General features: G+C 38.5%; 1 protein-coding gene across 1 annotated transcript in view; it reads left to right on the forward strand.

Annotated features, from left to right (window-relative positions):
• Nucleotides 1-24381, forward strand: part of CFAP61 (cilia and flagella associated protein 61) — a 200388-nt gene that overhangs the window by 17054 nt on the left and 158953 nt on the right. Inside the window, 7 exon segments of the mRNA XM_075064507.1 lie at nucleotides 2632-2764; nucleotides 5720-5873; nucleotides 11972-12063; nucleotides 13740-13832; nucleotides 15457-15644; nucleotides 21269-21308; nucleotides 22690-22829. Of these exon segments, the coding sequence (XP_074920608.1) occupies nucleotides 2632-2764; nucleotides 5720-5873; nucleotides 11972-12063; nucleotides 13740-13832; nucleotides 15457-15644; nucleotides 21269-21308; nucleotides 22690-22829 (840 nt within the window).

Here is a 24381-nt window from a genome sequence, read left to right on the forward strand (position 1 = left end):
TAACACGAATTCGGATATAATGTGGTAAAGCAGCGCTCTGGGGGGCGGGGCTGTGTGCTTCGGCGGACCAAATCAGGTTCGATATAACACAGTTTCACCTATAACACAGGAAGATTTTTTGGCTCCCAAGGACAGCGTTATATCGGGGTAGAGGTGTATTTATTTTGTGACAGGACCATGGTGATAGGCACATTAAAAAAAATAGCAAATCAATCAATAGGTACTGCATTTCCTGACTGTACTTTTCATCTACATTATTCAACATACATTAAAATTCTCTCTTAGTCTTGTGCTTCATCTGATTAAGAACTAGGATTTTAAAAGCTTAATAGTGGATTTTAAATAAGAAAACATTAAGTATCAGTAAGTGTGTTAATCTCTTCCGATATTTCAATGAGAATCTATCTATACACTTTAAGTACTGTATGACTTTTACTGCCAACACTGTATGTCAGGCCAAGGGGAGACAGGTTGAGGTAGCTTTCACACTGACAGCAAGTTGAATGTAGAAAGAACAGTAGAAGTAGCTAAGATCTGGATCCTGCAAATTCCAACATTACATCTGTGCTGGAGACTCATTTTGACTTCAGTGGGAATTCATGTGGACTCAGATGTCTGACTTTGCAGTAAGTTGCAGGATTGGGGCCTAAGTCGTTACTACTCCATTCAGTTGTCCATGATTTATGTTGAAAAGTTGATTGGCAGGGGTCAGGCAGAGAAAGTGAGCAGATTTTGACCATCCTTTTGGGCTATGCCTCCAGGCTCCCCAGCCTTCATGAAGAAGGCAGCAAGTGGTGCCATCTTCAGGGATCAGCCACAAAGCCATGGAAGACACCACAGGCTCTCCATACAGAAGGAGCTCCACCCAGGAACTCCTTCCAGTTCTTTGCTACAGGGCTGACATGCTGAAACATCCAGCCATGAAGTGGTTCCCCTGCCCAGATGGGTGCCAGTGGGTGCAGACCTGAGCAAGGTGACCTCATTTCAGAGCTCCCCTACCTGAGCACAATGAAAAAGAAGGTGGGGGTTCCCTTTAAGGAGTGTAGGACAGGCTAACCTTCAGAAGTAACTGTCTGGGTGTTTTAGAGGCAATGTCTGAAATGGGAACAGCTTGATGCTAACTCTTGCTTTTGATTGGTCATTTGCTGACTGACACCAGAGGTGAGGGAATGCCCCCATTGCTCACGGTAGCACCCAAGTCACAGAACACCAACTGGCGAGTAAGCACATTTAATTCTTTTGAGTGAAATTAGATAATTTAATGGTCTCTTTCACACAAAAGCACACAGTTACGGCAGATTCTGCACAGGTGTGCTGGGGGAATAGTAAAGGCATAGGGAACTCCTCCCTGCCCATCTTTGCCCCATCTTTGGTGTGGCTTCTTTAAGAGATTTCCACCAGCTGAGGATCTGGCCAATTGAATGTAGATTTTTGACAGCTGTGTGTTGTTTTTTTGCATCTGAAGGTTTTAGATGAGCCATTTGAGTGTGTAGGCTTGCTTTGTAAATTAGCAATCACTGCCAGCAATTCAGCAGTACATTAAAAGGACAAGTTTTTATTTCTCATCTTCAGGTAAGAGCCTAAGCAAAAGCATCCTCCTACCTCAATGATTATCCCATTTTTTATTTGTTTTGTCATGGTAGTAGTTATAGACCACTGACAAATACATGATGATGAACATGACAAGACTACTGGTTTGTTAATGGTATTTGTTTAATTTCTGTGTTACTGTCATGGCCCAGTATACTCCCCTCTGTTACTTAGCAAAATCACAGAGCATTTGTGGTAAATGGCACTGGATGCACTGCAGGGAAGAAGGTTATTCAATATGTTCATTCCCCATCTCAGAGTCAGTGGCAGCCCCTTTATAACAGCAGTGTGGAATTCCTGTTTCATGTCATTCAAGGATGTGAGTGGGTGGAATCGGGGAACAGTCGCACTATATAGTGTAAATGGCACTCAAAAAATGTAGTATACATTATGTCTGGCCTGAGCAGCAGTAACTTATCCTGTTATCAGAGGAGTCATTTGCATCTGCCAATGGAAGCATCACAGCAAAGGGTCTGCTATACTGCCAATAATGGAATAGTGGGGCTGGGAAGTTCACAGAGGTGTAATAACTAGGCCTGGCTGTTTGAAGATGCCTGGGGTTGGGTTTCCTTATGGATCCTTGGTTTCTGCTTCAGCAGGGGCCACACCTCCAGTAAGGAAAGAGGTGGTTGATGTTTACAGTCATGGCTTGAGCTACATTGATAAGATCTCTTGTTTAAAGTGTTGTAAAGAGTGTCTGTGCTGTAAGAAATAAAAGCTCTCCAAATTTCCCTTTTCAGTTACCTCTGGTGTGCCCAGCAAGACATCTGTTCGTTCATTCTCTGTCCTTCTCTGCATCACAATAAATTCATAGAGATTTTAAAAATATTTAACAATATAACACTGAAAGTATCAGTCGTTTTTGGTTTACAGCTTTCTAAAAATGACAGTGTAATTGAAATCAAATTAATAGTTGACTGTGTGTAGAAGTTATCATTTGCCTGCACTCTGAAAAACAAATTAGGGAGTGAAGGATCAGTATTCTAGTACTAGAAAGGTTTAAGACATAACTGACTCTAAAAGAGAACATCTGTTTTACAGGGTGGAAGACTATGATGATCTCATGCCTATCTTCATGCACCAGAATGAAATTCTGAGAGAAACCTATGGAGAGTACTTCCTTGCAGAACTGATAGACGCTCAAGATGAAAAAAACCATGCTGTTGTTTGTGAGGTAGGTCCTTGACATGCAGTAGGCTTGGGTATCCCTAACGTTCATTATGCTGTATTTGTTAACAGCTGTTGCACTGGCTTCTTGAATAAAAAAGAACTAAGTAGGACTAACTATACCTTAGAAAGCAAAAATTGTAATTTTGATTGCCATTTGACGCTTGAGAAAATCAGCCATTCTCCTAGTAAGCTTTCAGTTCTTTCAGGAAAATGATTGCCTTTTTACAGTGGGTTTCTTCTTTAAGGATGGAACATGACAAGTGAATCAGTAATAAATAGTAATAACACTTGGCATTTCTAAAATGCCTTTCCATCAGAAGATCCCCAGTTGCTTTACAAATCTCATTTGTACCTCACAATATTCTTAAGAGGATGGCAGGGTCACCCATTCTACAGATTAGGAGATTGAGAACAAGCAAATTAAGAGCCCATTTCTTTGGGATTCTGATGGTCTATGAGGATCCATATGACTTTAACTCATGTTGACCTCATTATGCTTTGAGGCTGCTCAGTACTTCACAGCAAGTGCTCGCCCCTTTGCAGACTTGGGCCTTAAGTGACAATAAGATCATAATTGTATGTCACATGAGAACTTCTTTTAGAAAAGAATGGGAATGTATGAATTTACTCTTGATTGAGAGCTTGACCTTGACCAGCTCTTCTGTGGGAGGCAGTCAGGAGCATCCCTGCCCTTGTGTAGCTAATAAAAGAACTATCCAGAAGAGCAGCCCCTCTGGTCAAGGAAACGTTGAGATTACTGCTGAAATGTTTCCATCAGGAACAACTCATTGAAAAGGGGCAGGGAGTCATGGTTCTGCCCCTCCCGTGCAGAGGCGGCTGGACATACCGTGAGCAGTATGTTACATCCTTTAATGGGCTGCAGCAGTTTGTATTCACCCTAGCACAACTGGAATGTGCAGGCAGGCACTACCTTTCAGTGCTCCCCCTGGGGCCGCCTGTATGCTCCTGAACCTGTGCCTCCAATGGAGGATTGTGACTAAATGCCACTGTCTAACCCAGCATGATTAGTTTGTATATTTTGATTCTCATTGTGATATAAATGAAGCTACAATTTAGACAATTTGGTAGATTTTTCTGAGATAATTGGAAGAGGTGATCTTAAATCAGTTATTGTTATTTTAGGCACTTTGCATTATAAATAACCAAATTACATCCACTAGCAACATTAATACTGCATGTGATGACTGGTAACCAAGGATACATAGTCAAAAATATCTCCAAAAGGTAGAATCATAGATGCTAGAGATGGGCAAGATGAGTGAATATTGTAGTTTGTTTCCATCTCCTGATCCATGCAGGAAAATGTATGCTATCTCCAAAAATCAGGAATTAGTTTCTTAATTAAAAGAGAAATGAGAATGGCCAGCATGAAACAGATTTTTAAAACACTGATATTTTACATTGTCTCAGGGGCATACATTTCTAAAAGAGCATTCTGTTTTACAATATGTAATTGCCATATTTTGTAATTCTGTGAAGTATTGTAGGCAGATAGGAGCTATAACCTCCTTTAACTCCAGAAATCTGCTTCCTTTAGCAAAACAGTTAAAAAAAAAAATCCTTAAAATGTAATCACTGCAGTTTGAAACCAAGCAGTAAACAATAAGCCATTAGTGTAATAACACATTACAAACAGCTATCTTATAAATAATATATTTCTATCATACATTTATGGCTCAATATGAAACTGCAAAAGGTGCTTCAGGCCTTCATAGTATAGACTCGCCAATGCTGCTGCAGATTGGAAAGACACCTCCATGTGAACCAAGATAGATGCCAATTTTCCCTGCAGAGAATGAAGCTGGCAACCTCTTTTTGCACATATGGTAGATGGATTGGTTAATCAGCCTCTGCTGAGCCTTGGGCCTAAAATTACATAGCAGCCAGACAACTGCAGAGATGCATCTTTTGTTCAGCTACGCAAACAAGACAAACAAACAATCACTTGTTGTTTGGGAAAAAAAATAAACTTTTTTTTATTTTTATTGAAGTGTTGGTGGCTTAATAAAATGCTGGACAAATCCAGCATTTTATCGCAATATTTTATTAAGTATAGGAGGAAAAAATATATATAGCAGTTATTTGTTTTATCTATAGGTTGCATATAATACTAAAAATTAAGTTGCTATCTTCTACCTGCCTTGTTTTAATGAAAAATCAATGATGATTTTTATTGTCAGTGTCTGTTTCTTGCTTAATATTGTAACGTGCAGGAAAGTTCCAGTTCCATGCATTAAACCAATGTCACCTGCTATTTCATCAATGCAAGGTCCTTATCGCTGTCATATCTGCCTGTGCATCTATTAAGGCATTTGTTGCTTGATATTTAAATTATCTAGTGCTTATAATTACTATGCTTCCTGTCCCTGAATTAAACCATGTCACAGGGAAATAAAATATTTTCTTCCATTTAAGAGCACAAAGAAATTTGTACACTAGTGTTTAGTAATTAGGCAACCATTGTATTTAGCTAGATCCAGATTTTACTTAAAAACGGTTTTAGATTAAGCAAGAATCTTTTCTGAAATGTATAACTACAAAGCGCCATCTTTAGCTATGTTTTGTATCTCAATAATTATTTATAAATTGTACACGGAAAAACACAAAAACTCTTACAGACCATAGCTAACAATATTTCTTTTATTCTTCCCCTGTGCATATTTAAGTTAAGATTATTACATTTTCTTGTACTGTCCTCTGAAGTATCTGGTATTAGCCACTGTCAGAGACTGGATATTGAGCAAGTCGGACCTTCGGGCTTATCCAGTCTGGCTATCCCTATTTAAATCTTTCAAACCCTGGTACAAAGTAGCTTTGTTAAGGTGGGATTTAAGATAAAAAGTATGAAATATACTGGCCTTTTCTTGTGCCCCAAATTCATGTTTTTATATAGACTTGCAGCTTTTAAGAGTGTGATCATGTTGTTTTGATATTTCAGGATGATCGCACTGCAGTAGGTTTCATGAGTGTGTGCTCTGAAGTGAATATACAATTACTTCATGACTGTTTTGACCTGGGGCCTTTCCATGGTCTCTGCAAGCCACATCCTGATGATATTCTCAAACTACCACAGGAGCCAAGTATTGAAACAGGTAAAAACAGGGTAAAAGATATGGATTCAAAATCAGTTAGGCTACATTTATTTTTAACTTCCAAATACTTTATTATTTCATAAGGTTGGAAGGAAACCTTTTGGAATGGTCTATCTCAACACTTTCTACATCAAGCAGAAAACACAAAATGACTATCTGGCATGGAGATGGTTGCACGATGCACATTACTTGATGGGGGAAGGGGGTTAAGAAGGTTTGACAGCTGTTGTCTCTCGATATTATATGCTTGTCACTGTTGAGGAGATTGGAGGATCTTTCAGGATCAGTAACATTATATAAACACAGTTCACATTTTGGAAAGTTAAAGCACTAGACAGGTCCCCCAGATGTCATCTGCAACTGGGCTGTTAATTGAAGGTCTCATTTTGAAGCTGATTCTAATGTCTGAGAATAGTTTGGCAGCTGACTAGTGGTATCTCATTGTTTCCTTGTGCTCCTTCTCTCTGTCCTGTCTGCTTGTTCTGTCTATAGTCTTGTACCTAGTCCCTGACCTGAAGAGTTTATAATCAATCTCTTTGTTATATGTTTGTATAGTGTCTAGCACAATAGGGCCCTGCCCTTTAAGGGCTATCATAATACAAATAAATGATAATGCTAATAATAAAGTTGGTGCACGAATTGCAGAAAAGTTCTCTCAATGATGCACTGTCATCCTCTGGGCTCTTACTTAAGAAGCACTGAAGAGTTTTGTGTGTGTGGGGAGGTGGGGTTGCACAGGCAACTACATTTTGCTATTTGTTAATAATCGATAATAGAATAAGAATGAGCACTAATAAGAAGTTACCACAATTATCTGTTTCATTGAATGCTTCTAATGCCTTGTCTCAGACAGAAAAGAGAGTCACTGAGCAGCCTAAAACAAGTCACCCACTGATATCCTAGCACTGTCAGCCTCAGGGAAGAGGATGGAGGAGAGAACCCACTCCTAGCTATCTTATCAACTTGCCTTTACCTCCCATGCAAAGAACCACCATGTTAATAAAGGAACTCAGTCATTTTATTCCATCTCACCTCCTTGCCCCTGGAGCTGCTGGAGTGTTACTGCAGACCTAGGTGAAGGACAGTGTTGGGCATACAAATACGGCTGTGGGAGGAGGAAAAATCATTATTACAAGTCCACTGTTTGTTGAGAAGCTCCAGCCTCTTGACTGTAGTGTGTGGGGGTCCCCTCTTTCCTAACCTTGGATGCTGGGTCAGCCTTCTTCAGGATCAGTTGGCCAGGTGCGCAGTCAGCTGAATGGATCTTATAAAGCCATGTAAATTAGGGTCAGGAGTGGGTCTTTAAAAGGCCAGATGAATATTTACCAAAAGACACTAAATAACTTAATCTTCAAAACTTTAAGAAATATCTTTAAAACACTAAGCTGCACCAATAAATTCTTAGTAAGTATTGCATGTATGCTTTAAAGAATTAGTCTATTGTGTCTGGCCAAAGCGGCCCAGAGGAAAATGGTTCTTGTTGTTTTTAAAATCAAAGTAAAAAAATTAAGCTAGCTTACATTTATTAATAAAACATTTATTACCAAATTAGTTGATATACTAGCTGCTTGGAGGTTACAAAAATGTGTGTGCCTATATTTGTTGTCATTTTGCATGGCTTCTTTATTGAAAATTTGCACTTTATTTGGTAAATTTTTCCAAAATCTGCACCTCAGTTGATTATTAAGAGCATTTCTTCCTATTGTTTGTTAGGTATTAGAGTTTAATGTCTATTAACAGAAAGTTAGTGTTGTAAACAGTCTGTACAAAACCACTTCTGCTCTCAATTAATCAGGTTTCACTTATGTGGCATGTGTGATGTCATAAATCTTGTGGATCTCCAGTCATTCATAAAGAATGTCAGGAAAAACAGGTGACCCAAAAATTTTAATGTAAAAAACAGCACATTAAAACAAACAAACAAAAAAACCTTTCAAGCTTTTTTTTTTTAAAGAAGTATTCAGGAAAAAAAGGCATACATCTAATTCCCCCCTCCTTTCTGTCATCTTTAAAAGTATATTTTTTAAAAAGTAATGTTATGTGTTATAGCTTGATTATGGTAGAAAAAGAGTCAATTTATAACAATTGCATCTTGTTATTCCCTGGATGAGTCTTTGCAGAATCAGGTTTACCTACAAGCTTGAAATCAATAGAATTACTCATGTGGCTAAAGTTAAGTGCATAGGTATATCTTGCAGGATCAGTACTTTTATTTTTGTGGGTACACCATTTGTGCACTGCTTTGAAAATATGGAACCAAATTGTCTGCTGGTGTAAAGAGAATGAAGCTGTGTTAATTTATACCACCAGAAAATATGGGCCATTATATCTTTAATAAATTCAAAGTCTGAATATTTAAAATGTAAGCTATGGTACAAGAAATGCTATGTTCATGTATAAATAGCTATAATAATGATTTCCAAGCTGTTTAACTTGCTTTAGCCCTTGTACATGGAGACCACAGGTGGTGGTTGTTTTTCCTTTCAAAATCTAATACTGGGCAATAAAATGAAAGAGTATACAAAATCTATGTTTAACGTAATGTTGATATCCCACTTACATTTCATGATGATTATAGTAATTTGGCTGTTACTCTATATGGAGTCAGGAATTGGTTGCTAGAAAACACTATGATACAGTGGGAATGATTCAAGAGGTTTTCATCAGACTTCTTATTGAACTGTCTTTTTGATCCTGCTGACTTTTACGTCTACCATCAACCTAACAAAGAGAATCCTTTTAATTTTCTTTTGGTTGAAGTCTTTCTTACTTCAGTTACAGTTACAATGGATAATGTTCTTCCAGATCACACATGTATGGTACATATACAAATAACAGTGATGCAACTATATTTGACTGTGTTGGATGGAGGAGCCATTATAGGGTTGCATTTTAGTATAAAATCAGAAACATCAATATTTATATGTAAACTGGAGGCGTGTATTAATGAGAAATACTGTTGGATCCATCAGGATGACATTTGATCATTTCTGTGAAGGAGCCCATCTGTGATACCCCTAGAGAAACCACATATTATATATAGTATGTGCACTTTTGTTTGCCTGCACGTTGCATCAACATTTTTTCTTCTGACAGTGATTATAGCATTTAAAAAAAATATCATTCTGAATTATTTTAGGCCTTTGAACTCATTATTTAACAAATGAAATTGCCCGAGATTGTCCCAATAACTAATTACTTCAGAGAATCTAACTGTAAGTTAGTTAGGTTTCTCAGCACAAAGCATGCAGAGTGTTTTGAAGCCCCCTCTGAGGGCTCAGAACTCTTCAAAATCATAGGTTACTGTTTTGGCACACTTTATCTTAAAATCTCGAAGAGTTTTTGTTAATTAAAGCTTCTCTTCAGAGACTTCATTTTAAATATATAAAAAGATGAACTAGGAATATGTCTTCAGGATTTGGAAAGTGACTTTTGGGAATTTTGATATCTACCGGTAATTAACATATATGAAATGGCTTACATATAGGGATCCCAGATTTTATTGTTGTGGGGTTTTGGTGATTATTTAATTGATTGGGTTTTTGTGGGGTTTTGTGGTGGTTTAATTTGTTGATGCCATCAATGTTTTTAAACGTTTCTCACTTAAATGAACTGTAATCAGTTAATATTTGGTTCCACATATTGAATATACATTTGACTTCAGTAGGACTTCAGATTATTTAAAGTAACTCATCTTGATATTATACTGTAAACTAAGGGACCGTTCCTGCAAGATGTTGAGTAATCTCACCTCTCATTGACTTCCGAGGGAATATAGCGTTCATTACCTGGCAGCGCAGCCTTAGAGACTGTTTTTTCCCAAAATTGTGTAATTGCTGTCAAGCAGCTACCCAAAGGCTGCCAAACACATAGATGGAATGAAAGTAACACAGCAGTCAACTTCTGCTGTATTAATGTCAGATTTCAGTAGGGTCCTATTGCACAAATAGTACATGAATGTAAAATAGGTAAGTCATATGTACACAGCAGTTAAGCCATTACCAATCAAATGCAATAATGCATCATAAACATTCTGAAATTGATTCTGGACATTTTTATCTGTATTTTTCTGCCATTTAGCATTTTAAATGTGAGGAAACAACCTTGGGCCAGATCATCATCTGATGTAAATTGGCATAGCATTGATTTCAGTGACGTTTACACCAGCTGTGGATTTGGTCCATGTGAATAAAATGTTGAACATGGTGAAAATTGTGAAATCTGTTGTTTATCAATATTAACAAAATTAACTCTATTGTTCAAATTTATGCTTTAATTGGATTTTACTGGTTTCAGCTGTAATACTAGAAACTCTATTTACACCATATTCTCTTTCTCTGTATAAATAATAAAAAATATCATGTCTTTCAATGGCTAAGTATAAGTTGATAGGGCAAGTCTCTAAAATTAATTGAATCCTATTGCTTTGGTCATCACTTTTGACACCAAAAAATACTATTAACCTGTTAGCAATTGACTAAAACAGAATCCCGTCATTATTGCTTTTATTACTAGGCATTGACCTCAGTCAGTGTGCTCAACGCTGTGTAGACTTTAAAATCTAGTCTCAGTAAATTTGAATGTGTGTTGTCCTTTCCTTTCTTGATTATAGAGCCCTTTCGTCCCTGCTTCACTTACCATAGTTTAAAAACTGTTTTCTTTGTATTTATCTGCCTCCTCTGCTAAAATGGGTGTTCATTAAGCAGATTAGCCAGTGTCCAGCTTTTGGGACTGAAAAATATACCAAAGATCCTTTCTAACTAGTTGACACAGTGCTTTAAAGCAGTTACTTCAGCATCCAGTGGAGAGACTCCTGGCTGCTACTGAAAATCATAGGTAACCAAAACCCTGGTTTATACTAAGAAGGTGAAACCCGTTGCCAGTCTAGCAGATCCTCGAGGCTCAGATGTGCTCCCAGATCCATATGCAGATGCTGCAGTGCTTCAAAGGAGCTGCAGCAGTTGTGTAAAAGGATCCTGGAATAAGTCTGATCTGAGCCCCCAAAGGCAAGCACCAGCTGCAATGGAGGAGATAGGTAAATAACAAGATAGGAGAGGCACCATTAACCCTTTTATACTGCCAGCCAAACTATTGTCTAGGGCCAAAGTTTAAAAATTGCCCAGCATCACTCCCATAAAATATAGTCTTTAGTTTTCCAAGGTTAAGAATCTGTTTAAAAAAAAACAACAAAAAACTAGAATAAAAGTAGCAAGTGGAGAGAGTTCCTCAGGTAGACTGGGAGGGAAAGGAGAGAAGGGAAATTTTCTTTTATCTCCTGGTTGTTTGTTTTTTGAGTAAAGGGTGTCTATAGCAGGTAGAGTAAGTAGTTTATTCTGAAAACTAGTGACCCTTGGATTTAAAAAAAGAATGAGACTATGAGTAGACTAGTACTTTCATTTATGCCTTTTGAGATGTCAAATTTTTCTGACAATTTTTCAAGCACTGTGTGATAATTTCCCACTAAAATGCACAGGATCTCAAAGTGCAGACTTCCATAAAATGTAACTGTACTCCCTTTAAGGTAGGGGATTAACTATCTTAATTTTATAGATGATAATCATAATACTTCAGATTGCTCTGGCACCTGCCATCTGAGGATGTGTTACTTCTTCACAAACACTAATGAATTAAGCCTCACAGCATCTCTGAATTAGAGAAATATTATCTCTATTTTACAGATGGAAAGACTGATGGAGACAGGTTAAGTGATTTACATCAGAGATGGCTACTGAATGCTAGGAGACAGACTATCCAATTAGTAGTTCAGCCATTGACCCACACTGTCCCCCTTCAGTTAGAGTCCAAATTTAATTTTACATCTAAACACAGTATTAGTCAGGAATTTCTTCCAGGTTATCTTTTGTTCAAGTCCTCTGTTTTTAAATGACCTCTACAAATTTTGTCTTCAGAGTAAATAATCAGATATGCTGAAGTCTTTCTAAAATGAATGTAATGGCTCAATCTTAACTATGATCATAAGAAATATCTTAATGGTGGTGTTCTGCTGAGGGTTATACTTTATGTACTGCTGTGATTCTGATGTTTATGGCTCCATTTTGTAAGCTTGTTTGATGCATTTATTCCTTTTCATTATTCAGATGAAGAAAAAAGCAGCCAAACAAGTCAAGAAGCAGAATCTGTTTTATCTCAAAACTCTGAATGTATTAGTGCCCATGATATGGATATTCAGGTAATATTACTAACCATAATTCATTGGACATTTAAATAAATGCCATAACTATCAAAAAACAGGATGCCTTTTCAATAAAACACTAGAAACGTAGTCATAAATTCAGAAGGATAAAAACTGAGATTATTTGTTGCTTGTTTAAAAAAATACATGCAAAAGAGGAGGCCAGACTATGCTTAGTCTCACTATGTGGCTCTTTATTCACCCAAGTCATGCCTCCCTGTTTACACTGCTCTTTATAGCAGTGTAGTGTCCCACTGCCTCCCTGCAGGAAAAGGCTCTGGCAGTGGGGAAAGGCTCTGCCAGCTCTCTGCTGCTGGATCCCTTCCCTGGAAAGATTCCAGGAATGGGGAAAGGCTCTGGTGGAGGAAACGCTTTCCCACTGCAAGTCTTTCCTCGCTGCAGTGAAAGACTCCAGCAGTGGGGAGCTGTTTAAGCCTTTTTCCATTGCCTCCCCTCTGCCAGAGCCTTTCATTGACACTTATAGCTACATACTGCAGTGTGGACACAGCCTGCTTTTCACTGTGCCATATTAGCTCCATGTACACTATCTGCTGCCGCCAGTGGTGTGTAGTATAGATGTAGCAAGACTAGCCTGAGTAGTTAAAGTATCTAGCAAGATCCACTGGAGTTGGGTAAATACTTAACTATAAATCTGCTTGTCTGTTCTTTTACAAAATTACTCCTGTGATTTTGAAGATGTCAGACTATTAGGGTCCCTCTATTTCCAACTCTTTTGCAATACTTTTAAGAGCATTAATACACTCCTGTGCAGTAAGGCTCAGGGAAGTTATGAAGTAGTCATTAGGATTATTTTGAAACCACTGGCATCTGAATTGTCTTGAAGCATCTGGAAAACAGAGGAGGAAATAGCTAGAATGAAGTTGGCCCTGATGCAGCTTTGGGGAAGGCACTGCCCACTGACTGGTTGGCTGACTATGAGTATACTTGCATTCTGTAACACTCTGGGAGCTGGGCACTTAGGCCTTGTCTACATTAATAAACACCATAGCTGTAAGTGAACTCCAGAGAAGCTCCGCTGTGGGAGAAGCACTAGTGTAGACCAAGCTTTGGCATTTTTGCCACTATGTTGTAGAATTAAGAGAAGTAGTAAAAATCCCCTGTCTACAGTATAGTGTCCTGTCTACACTATAGCCTCCATTGTTGCTACCACTGGTGAAGCTACAGGGATGATGAATCAAAACTATATGAAATTTACTTGTTCAGATGCAGCCTTTACAAGCCAACATAATCTGGTAAAGCAGATGGCAAGGAAGGTGGAGTTAGGATAGCCAGATTCCAGTTTAGTTGCAGTAACAGCCTGACTAAATGAATCTCTATCTGCTAAAGGAATCTGGGATGAAGAAACCAAGCGGAATACTCTGGAATGTTTTTGTATGTGTTTTTATTGTCCTTGGTGTTGCAATAAGCTGCCTTTGTCTGCAGACGTAATTTGGTTTTAAAAGGACTATTTTAAATGGCAAGAGTCATGAGCCAGTTACACTATGTAGTGGTCCATAGAGGGGACTTTCAAAAGCGCTGCGAGTTTTTACATTGATTTAAAAGGGATCAGAGTTATGAATGAGCGCTCAATATGTCCAGAATTAGTGATCCATAGGAAAACAAATGATTCACGAATGTTAATTTGTATGTGTTACTGATCACTTTCTCTTCAGATGGGCACTAAAACTGAAGATGTCCTTCCCCAAACCTTGGATATTGTCACCTCACATTCTACAACAGAAAGTGTTCAGAATACTGTTTCAGAGGTGAGGTCCAGGTACAATCGAGAGTTTATCAAAATGCTCATCATCAGTGCATTTTTGAATTAAATTCATTTTTTGGCACGTGGCCATCCAAGGCTTTCCTGTTGTTGCCAACTTTTGCAATACTTGGTATTTTTCTTAAAGCTTCAGCTCCTGGAGCCATGTTATTAGAACAGAATCTCAGCTTTCATTTAAAAAAAAAAGATAAGATTCTAGCCCTTGTGGTTCCAGAGAAAAGTTTGGAAATGTGTTACCTAAATGCTGAATAACTAGAGGACAAAGAAAAGTTATTTTTTCAGATCATTAATTTTTGTGGCCTGTCACAAGATTTTTGAACACTTGGAGCTGGCAAAACTGTTTTCCATGCATGTCTGCATGTGCATATAGAGAGGTGGGCTGTCTAGCTCATAACAGGACCGCACTAGGAGACCTCATGGGGCCTGGCTGTAGTCAGGGAATCCATAGTTATGTGACTCCAGTAACCAAGAACCCTTGCAGAAGGGCCACATTGCATTCTACCCCCTGACTAGAGAAAGGCAGATTCTAAATTTCCTCCTCAGGCAAACAGCTGCTAGATTTCCTACCGAAATCCTATTATTTGGGCCTGTGTTGGGGAAATGTTAAATTCACTTGGAATGAACGGTGAATTTGAAAGTAAATGTCAATAATTGACTGTTTCCCAACTGTATTGACACTGTGATTTGCTTCCAGTCTTTAAAGTGAAATAATTTGTTATAAAATCTTTATTCAATATTAGCATTTAAGTGACATAGCAGGTTATAATAAATCAATTGACATGACGCACATTGAGTGGATTGATTATTTTAAATACGTATAAGGTATGGATATTTTGTGCAAAGTTCTCATTTGAGAGCTATACAGTAGTAATCAATTTTAGTATATTGGTAGATTTGGTACTGGATCTCAGGGAGACCAATATACCAAATCTGAATTATTCCATGCAGATCTAAGAGGAAAAAAATTTTAAGCAACAAAGAATAATGTTTATGAAGTACAACTATTCATACATAGGAAATTAGCGTTTCTTTAAGTGAGATGACGCAGGTTCCCTTACTATGCAAGACTATGTCATGATTTATACTCTTTGCTACCCCACTGAAGTAATTTGATTTTGTATGGGGTCAAACTTAGCAGAGAATTTGGCCATAGAATTTTAAACAATTGTATCTGTCTTTTATTCTTCCTTTCAGTATATTTTCAAAACTAGTCTCTTCTTCTTCAAATATAGCAGTTGTTAATCTCCAAGATGACATTTTCTGAATTGCTCTCATTTTTGTTCTTCCAAATTTTTACACTGGAAAATATTTCCTAAGATTAAATTTCTGTTACTGTTCCACATAGGGACAGTAATGAGAAATATCTGTTCCCAAACATATTGTTGTCTTTATTTCAAACCTCTTACTGCAAGCATTAATCATTTTATAGCCATCAGATGCCCCCCCTAAACTTCTAGATATGGCAGAAAGTAGTGTGCTGGGTGAAATACAACTCTGTATTTCTGCTGGGAATGCTGTAAGATAAGAATGATGCAACAAAAGACTCATTAAACAAACACAAAAAAAGGAAATGTGGTTTCAGTTTGGTCCCTTGTCTCTTCTTGCTGCAGAAGGAGGGTGTAAACACTGTTTCCAGTGCTGAATTGCCAGTAGATGATGTCATTGGCACAGATTTGAAAGCCGCTGGGACACCTACCTTAGAGACTGACGCGAGAGATTCCTTTCATCCTGTGTACAGAGGAGCTGTAACTGCTTTCTGTATTCAGCTATTCTGTATTGATGAGAAACATGAAACAAGGCAAGTATAGACATATAGGTATTCGGTTTCTAGTTTCTAATAACAGCTTAACGGAACCCTGATTTATTAAGGCAACTATGGGAGTGACAGCATCTGCTGCAGTTAAGGTTGAATTAATTTCCATTTAACTCTTTGTGTGCATTCACTCATAACTTTATGAAGCATTCACCTTCCACCTAAAATTTTTCACCATCTCCTGTGATGGGGTGCCCTATGACAGAAAAGTTACCAAGTTGCAATATAAGCAGCCATCTTTTTTGGGCCAAATACTAATTGCAGCAGTGGAACAAGGCTCACATGTCCTGTAATGGAGTGTACCTGTCTTTTTAGAGTGGAGGAGGCCAGAAGATCCCATGCCAGGGAGCTAGACTGAACAAAGATCCAGGAAATGGCCTGGTAGAGGAAAAGAGGAAGCAGTGCCAGGGAATAAGGAATTGAATGGCGTGGGGGAGGGACTCCAGGACTCTGTTCCTTTACAGGCCTGGGATTAGGAGCCCTGTGGGTATGGTGTGGCAGTCTCTCCTCTCATCCAGCCAATCAAGAGGAACTCTCTGGAGGAGGGCAGTATATAGACTGCCCTCTCCCTCGGAACAAGGGAGGCAATGGTAAAAGAAGGAAGCCAGAGTCAGAATGCTAAACTGCAGGGAGAGAAAGCTGTGAGGTGCTGTACACCTCAATACAAATAATAAATAACAATAATATGTGTGTGCTCTAGACCTTGTTGATATTTACATAAGGATACATCTCAAGCATGGAATGTATTTCAGATTTCATATGGAAACAGCAACAATACCGTGTATTGCCTGTTGGGTTGGTATCGGTGCTGCATGTTTCCATCAAATGCTTGGTGATAGTGACCGTGAGCCTTCATAGATGAGTGAATGTCCTTCCTTATCTAGATGAAAGGTGTCAGATATACAACATGCAGGCCAGATCCAGCCTGCATAAGATATTTATGTGGCCCATATGACTTATTTGGATGCTCCAGAATCTAAACTTTTTAAAGTAGATTTCTAGCCCTGGCGACTGTAGAGAGTAGTCTTCTAAACATGAACTGTGTGTACACAATATTTGCCTGCTAGCGTGTGCCCGAGTCTGCAGATGTCTTGGAACAATGACCCAGAGGAGTCAATTCCTCTGTTAATCTGATTGGAATGTCAGTTTTACAGATCCATGATGACACTTGGGTGTCAGCCTTAACTATTCAGTCACTGATCACTCAGCAATAAATATGGGTGGGGGTTGGCAGTGAAACACACTGAATTGGAAGTAGGGGATTGAAAGTGAGAGTTGCTGCAGGGAAGAAAATGTAGGGGAAAGAATGTAGGAGACTTATAAAGGAGAGAAATGAGGGAGAGATAGGAGGATGTTGAAGGAAGAGAAACAAAGATCAGAAATGGCAGTGGTCCTAATGGTAACAGATTTTCTCACTGATGAGTGCAACAATAAGCACCAAAATAACAAAATGTTTTGTTATTATTTATATTCATAGACTCATAGACTCTAGGACTGGAAGGGACCTCGAGAGGTCATCGAGTCCAGTCCCCTGCCCTCATGGCAGGACCAAATACTGTCTAGACCATCCCTGATAGACATTTATCTAACCTACTCTTAAATATCTCCAGAGATGGAGATTCCACAACCTCCCTAGGCAATTTATTCCAGTGTTTAACTACCCTGACAGTTAGGAACTTTTTCCTAATGTCCAACCTAAATCTCCCTTGCTGCAGTTTAAGCCCATTGCTTCTTGTTCTATCATTAGAGGCTAAGGTGAACAAGTTTTCTCCCTCCTCCTGATGACACCCTTTTAGATACCTGAAAACTGCTATCATGTCCCCTCTCAGTCTTCTCTTTTCCAAACTAAATAAACCCAATTCTTTCAGCCTTCCTTCATAGGTCATGTTATCAAGACCTTTAATCATTCTTGTTGCTCTTCTCTGGACCCTCTCCAATTTCTCCACATCTTTCTTGAAATGCGGTGCCCAGAACTGGACACAATACTCCAGTTGAGGCCTAACCAGCACAGAGTAGAGCGGAAGAATGACTTCTCGTGTCTTGTTTACAACACACCTGTTAATGCATCCCAGAATCACGTTTGCTTTTTTTGCAACAGTATCACACTGTTGACTCATATGTCTTATTGTCCCTTTGATCTCTGTGTATATCTCTCACTGACACTGTGCACTATGGGGAGCATATAGTCCTAAATTTATACCCCAGGCCACAGACCATAAACATAGAATTTGACCCTCTCTTTCGAATGAATGATGCTCTTGATCTAGATGATTGGTTTATCAGAAAACACTCTTAAATAGTCTGCAAGGATGAGTCTCCAAGAATGAGGTAGTTTACTCACTAGGAACTTGTCTACATGTGGAAATGTACGGGCACAATTATGCCACTGTAGTTATATCAGTGTAATTTCTGCATGGACACTCTTATTTGGAAATAAGAGAGTGCACACGAGTTTATACCAGTTTAACTACAGTTGTATAATTATACATCGTAAGTATGTTGGTAAATTTCCCCATGTAGACATACTCAAAGTCTCAGTTTAGTTTGTTCCTCAGAAAGAATTACAGTATGTAGCAGCTCTGCTAGATTCCACTTCTCCAGGATGAGATGTGTATCACTGTGGGCCTGACAGATGATTTACCAGAGCCAACAGGTGTTTCCTAGAGATGAAGTTATGAATTTTGAGTCTGACTGTAACATTATTTGAAATACCTATGGCACATTTCCACATGAGACAGCTCAGGAGACCCTCAGTGACTTACAAAATCTAAGCTTCACTTAGTGGTAGTCCAGAAACAAAGTATAATTAGGAGTGGACTTCAAAATTCTTTCAATACCAACTGGATTCACCAAAGATGCACCCTGCTTGGAATGAGGAGCCCCCATCCCCACCCAAAAAAGGTGTTATGCACCCCATTGAGTATCAGCAGCATCCTATTTTCTGGATACGATGGCAGTCCTAATTGTTCTAAGAACCTTGCAATATTTTAGTATCCCAACAGGCGGCTATGTTTCAAAAAGATAATCAGGTTTTTGTAAACAAGGAAGGAGGGTCAGGATCATGCCTCTTGGGTCAGGAAATCCTGTTACGTGTAAGATTCGGCAGTGTCCCACAAGACATTCCCTTGTCACGTACCTGGAAGGAAAAGGAAAAGTTATATTGAGAGGATATGTGCTACATATGCAAGTATCCACTATGTTCGCATTCAGGAGAGATGCAAAGCAGCCATATAACCTTCTGTATGTTTTTTACCAAGCAGTCTTGCCTAGATTCAGCATTGAGAGAGAAATCCAGCTTTGAACTATCAGTTTTACAAATCTATGGGTTGTATACCAAGGGAAATCAATGGGCACAGCTATCACTGAATTCCACTATACTATTCTGGAATAATTTTCCCATGTGGACACTCTAATCTAAAATAAACGAGAAATTGAGTGATTATTCCATAATAAGATCACTTTTATTTTGTAATAGTATGTCCATATGGGAGAGTTATTCTGGAATAGCTCCCAATGTAATGGAACAGCTATAGTGGAATAGTTATTTTGCTACAGAATCATAGAATATCAGGGTTGGAAGGGACCTCAGGAGCTCATCTAGTCCAACCCCCTGCTCCAAAGCAGGACTACAGCTGTGCTGGGAAATTTCCACCATGTAGACAGGACCTATTTGTGGGTTAAGAACATCCAGCTCTTCTGCCCTCTAGCAGTTTTGTTTTGCTGGGGGGTGTATCTTTAATTTATTTGTCAACCTTTATATTTTTCTCTTGACTTTCCCCCTTCACACACGCTATTGTTGCTGCTGCTCAAGGTATGCTCACCTTGTTTATCATTATATACTACAGATTGCAGTCTCCTTTAATTTTTTTCAAATCTTTGGAATCAGTCAGACTCCACGATGGATATCTCTGGGAAAGAGATCATTACTTACCTGTAACTATTTTTCTCTAAGCTTAACGCTCAAATAGCCGCCTTGTCCATGCAGTTGAGTTGTCTGTAAATCTTGTGACTTAAATATATATAATAATAATCATATACAATATATATGTGTCTATCTTTAACTTTACTTGAGTTATGTTATGAGTGTATGTTTACCTTTTTCCGTGAAAGAAACTGACCACTAGAGCACTGGCGGTAGAATAGGTATCAGAGGGGATGGCATGAGATAATCTAAACTGGGAGTGGTATCTTAGAGTTTTGTACTGAAGGAGTTCCTGCTGAACTTGCATGCATGAGCACAGATCCAAGAGTAGTAATTTGCAGAAATGTAACAGTTACTGAGAAGTCACTATCTTTTACCCTTCAAGGAGAATTCAGTAATGAAGAATTTGTATTATCCATTAGTTATCAAATGTTTTCATCTCTTTAAATCTAGAGCCAGAATGTGGACAGGAAGTGATATGAATGAACTAAACTTCCAGTCTATCTGAAATTAGATTCTTTGATCCTTTGCTAATGACAGAAAAAAAATTGTTTCCTCTGGGGCTGTCCCCATTCTTCAGCCCACTCCTGTCAAGAAGATACCGAGTGTTGGAGAAAGAGACATTGCGTTGTCATGGATTTACTATATATGTGTGTGGGGGGGGGAAGACTCCTCTCAATTAAGCATAGCTTTACATTTATATTATACAGGATAGGTGAATGTGTTACTGTATTATTTTGGTTCTACAATCCCAATCCCAACATGTGGAGTCATTGTATTTTCATAAAGTTTCACTTTTATTCACTCGATTATAAACACCTCAATTAAAAATTATTACTCTTTCCATTCTTATTGGGACTGAAACCACAGGAAGGTTATTTACTTTAATTGTTTACTGCCACCATTGTTAGTCTTTTGAAATAACTGTGCATGTGAGTGTAGGATGCATATAAAATACATACTTTTTTCTCTTCTGGGAGAGTAGAAATAAAGCACATAACTCTTGCTGAGTTTAAAACAGTTTCATATTCTTTAATGTAGCAGAAACCGGATAAAATAATTAAGTTTCTATTGCCTTACTCAACTTGAACATTACGTTTCACTTTCACCAGGGAAAAGAAAGAGGATTTATTCCAAACCAGTAGGTGAAAAGTGAAAAGAAGGAAAATGTACAGGAACAAATTTCAAAGTATAGATATTAGTTTTAGTTTTAAAAGTATTGGATAGGTCTACTAAATGGATATTAGTTTATCAATAAGTCTTTTGGTGCATGATGGAAATACCTTAGTCCTTAGCTACAACTCTTTGTACCCCCTGGTGATCAGACTTACTGGGCACTAATGCTGCTCTGGCAAAATTTCTAAAAGTCTTCTGCAGGATGCTTCTGAGTAAACATCATCTTACTTTTCTTTCTTTCTCGCACAGAGGAGACTTCTCTTCAGTTAACAAGCTCAAATCTCTAAGCTTACTGTTGCTTGCAGTGCTGCCTTAGGCGCTAGAAAATGACAATTGAAGTACAACATACAACTTCTGCAATTGATTAGTGCTGAACTAGATGTAATTTCCGATTAGGAAGTATGAATAAGTGCTGCCTGGATGGATGGGGGAGAGAAATCTTTTGAAATATGTAGTACATATTGAATATGCTTCTGTTTATTCACATAAAAGTGTTTGCTCTTGGTTGCAGGTCACTGGATTTCTTGCAATATGTTTTCAACCTCTTTCCAGTACGTATAAATGAAAACTTAAGGTGAAACAAGTCATTTCTTTGAAAGTGAATGAAAATGGTATGATAAGAAATAAAATCACTTGTAACTTGTACATAGTTTGATTCCCCCCTCTTTTAGGGGACCCACCCCTACACACCAGCGTTAGGGGCCTGTGGAAAGGAAATCTCTGTGAGGAATCACTTGTTATTGTGGGGTGGTAGCACTACAATGGATAAAAGTTGAGATTAGCTTACAATTTAACAGTGTTTTGGGTTTTTTTCCAGAGTGCTCTGAAATTCACATTCTTACTCTCGTTGTCTTGAAAATTGCTGTGCTTCATGGGGATCTGGGATAGGGCTAATTATCCAAATGTGATGCTCTTTGGTCAACGAGTTGTCAAGGTACAGCCGCTCCCCCCAAATCATGTAACATCAACATTTTAGAATTCCTATAATTTTTTGTGTACCCCAAGGAGTCAAACTTTGGCTCCGATTCACCACAAACTGATTTCATCCTCTTGGGATTGATCTCTGCTAGAGATCAGCACCCACCACCCCTGTGAGAAGCAATATTTTAAAAGTTATTCAAGATCAAAGTTGGATCTACAAGGTTGGTTGAGCTAGGTTGATGAGTCAGAGAAAGTAATTTGTGTACATGCAGCAGAACTGGGGCTCTGTTGCAAGTCAGAGTATTTGCAGCCAGCCTGATGTCAGAATAGGAGGCTAACTCAGAGTTACAGGCTGTGGCTATTGAACCCGGGAAGCACACATGTACTTCGAGTCCTGCCACTGAGGCCATTTCTGAGAATGTGTGTTGTACATATTAGTTATTCTCTGCCTACATTCTGCAGGAGATCCTCAGGAAGTTCTGCACTAACAAGTACATTTCTGGTTTAAAAGCTGATATTTCAAACTGCTCTAAAATCCACAGAGACAATCCTCCATCCCACAACCTTAACTCTGCCCTCTGAGTGATGCCTCGGCATGGTCCTGACAGATCTCAGAGCACTCTATCCTTCCAGATGGTATGGAGCAATATGCGGAAGTGGCATATGGGTACAGTAAGCTGTCTGATTGGGTCCTCACTAAAACAAAAGTTGTATTTAGGGGACCTTGGATCTTAGAGCATGAGGTTCAGCTAAAAGGTATGGCTGGACTTGTAGCCAAAATTCATCAACATCTATATGTGATCCACTAGAGAGGGACAGAGTGCCACAGAGTGTAGGTGAGAATTATACTTGCAGCACTGTGTCCTTTTTAAATGTTGATCTACATTTATATGTAAGTTTTTTCTTAAGACTCAGTGGGAACCTGTTTAAAACTTGTTTTTAAAATCACTAATAACCTGTTTGTTGTGTATTGACTGATACAGAGTGTTTATTCTTTGTCAAACTTTTCAGGACAAAGACTTTTGCATCATCACAGTGCCACACCTTGTGCCCGAATTCCTTCTGATCCAGAATTTTGTTCGAGTTAATCCTTCCAGCAACTCCACTCTTGATCATGAGCTCTATGTGTTTCACCGTGCAGGACTGCTCAAGTAAACGTTTTACTATAACAAAGTATATTAACATAAAGGGACTGTATAGACCGTGACTAAAGTACTTTATATTTTTATTTAAAATTAATTAACTACTTTCTTTCAGTGAAATTACAAATAGGGAGATGGCTACCAATGCAAAAGCAAACAACCTTCACTGGCTTGCAAAAATTCATATTAAATGTCTTATAAAGTAATAAGCACAGTAAAGTGCTTTATTAAAATGTTACATTAACAGATTCAGATTAGTTACAGATGCAAAGTGGTAGAAAAGAATTAAATTCTCTGAATTATCTAATTGTAGACTAAGAGCATGTAATAAACATGGAGCAGATAAGAAACAAACCAATCTAATTTCTTTATTTGACTGATAACCGGCCTAGTGGATAATGGGGAAGCAGTAGACATGATATATCTGGACATTAGTAAGGCTTTTGACATAGTTTCACATGACATTTTCACAAGCAAACCAGGGAAATGTGGTCTAGATGAAATTTCTATATGATACCCGTACAACTATTTGAAAGACCATACTCAGACTAGTTATCTGTGTTTGCTGTCAAGCTGGGAGGGAGAGGACACTTCAACTCGGGGCTTGCAGTGGTCTGTCCAGCGCCCAATTCTACTCAAGATTTTAATTAATGACATAGATCCTGGAGTGGAGAGTGCGCTTATAAAATTTGTGGCTAACAGCATGCTGGGGGAGGTTGCAAGCACTTTGGAGGACAGGATTAAATTCAAAATGACATTTATAAATTGGAGAATTGGTCTGAAATCAATCAGCTGAAATTCAATAAGGTGCAAAGTACTGCAGTCAGAAGGAAAATTCAAAAGCATAAATTCAAAATGGGGAACAACTGGCTAGGTGGTAGCACTGCAGAAAAGGATCTGGGGGTTATAGTGGACCACAAGCTAAATATGAGTCAATGGTGTGATGCTGTTGCACTAAGGGCAGACACCATTCTAGGGTGTATTAACAGGAGTGTTGTATGTAAGACACAGGAGGTTGTTGTTCCGTCAAAGACTGCCTTACCTTTGAAGCAATGCATTTCTGAAACACACAGAACACAGTGATAACTTCATTGGGAAAGTCTAGTTCATCACCTTATTTACCCCTTAATTTTCTCTTGTAGGGCAAGTACTTTGTATCTTTAAGTTTTGAAATACTCTGAACATTGCCATTTGCTGGGATATTGGCCATGGTCTTATGTCATGAATTTAATAGTTTATTATAACTCTTACACTGTTTAGCGTGATAAAGTTTCTTGCTATGAGATTCATGTCTTCCACCTCTTTCATAGTGTAGCAGCCATGCTGGGCCTGTAGTCCGCCTTAAAAGGCCCAGTGCTCCCTGTTACAATTATATATTGTCCATCCCATGGTCTTGTAAATTCTGTTGTTCATTGAATAATTGCTCAGCAACACTTCCATTTTGAACTTGTAATTAGTCATCTCGGGTGATATACCAATAATTTATGCAATAACAACAGTTACTCATGGGCCTATCCAAAAGCTTGTTTCCAGACAAGGAAACTGGGCTTCTGTGTATTAT

The sequence above is a fragment of the Chelonoidis abingdonii genome, chromosome 3, assembly GCF_003597395.2.
Source record: "Chelonoidis abingdonii isolate Lonesome George chromosome 3, CheloAbing_2.0, whole genome shotgun sequence".
NCBI classification, from domain to species: Eukaryota; Metazoa; Chordata; order Testudines; family Testudinidae; genus Chelonoidis; species Chelonoidis abingdonii.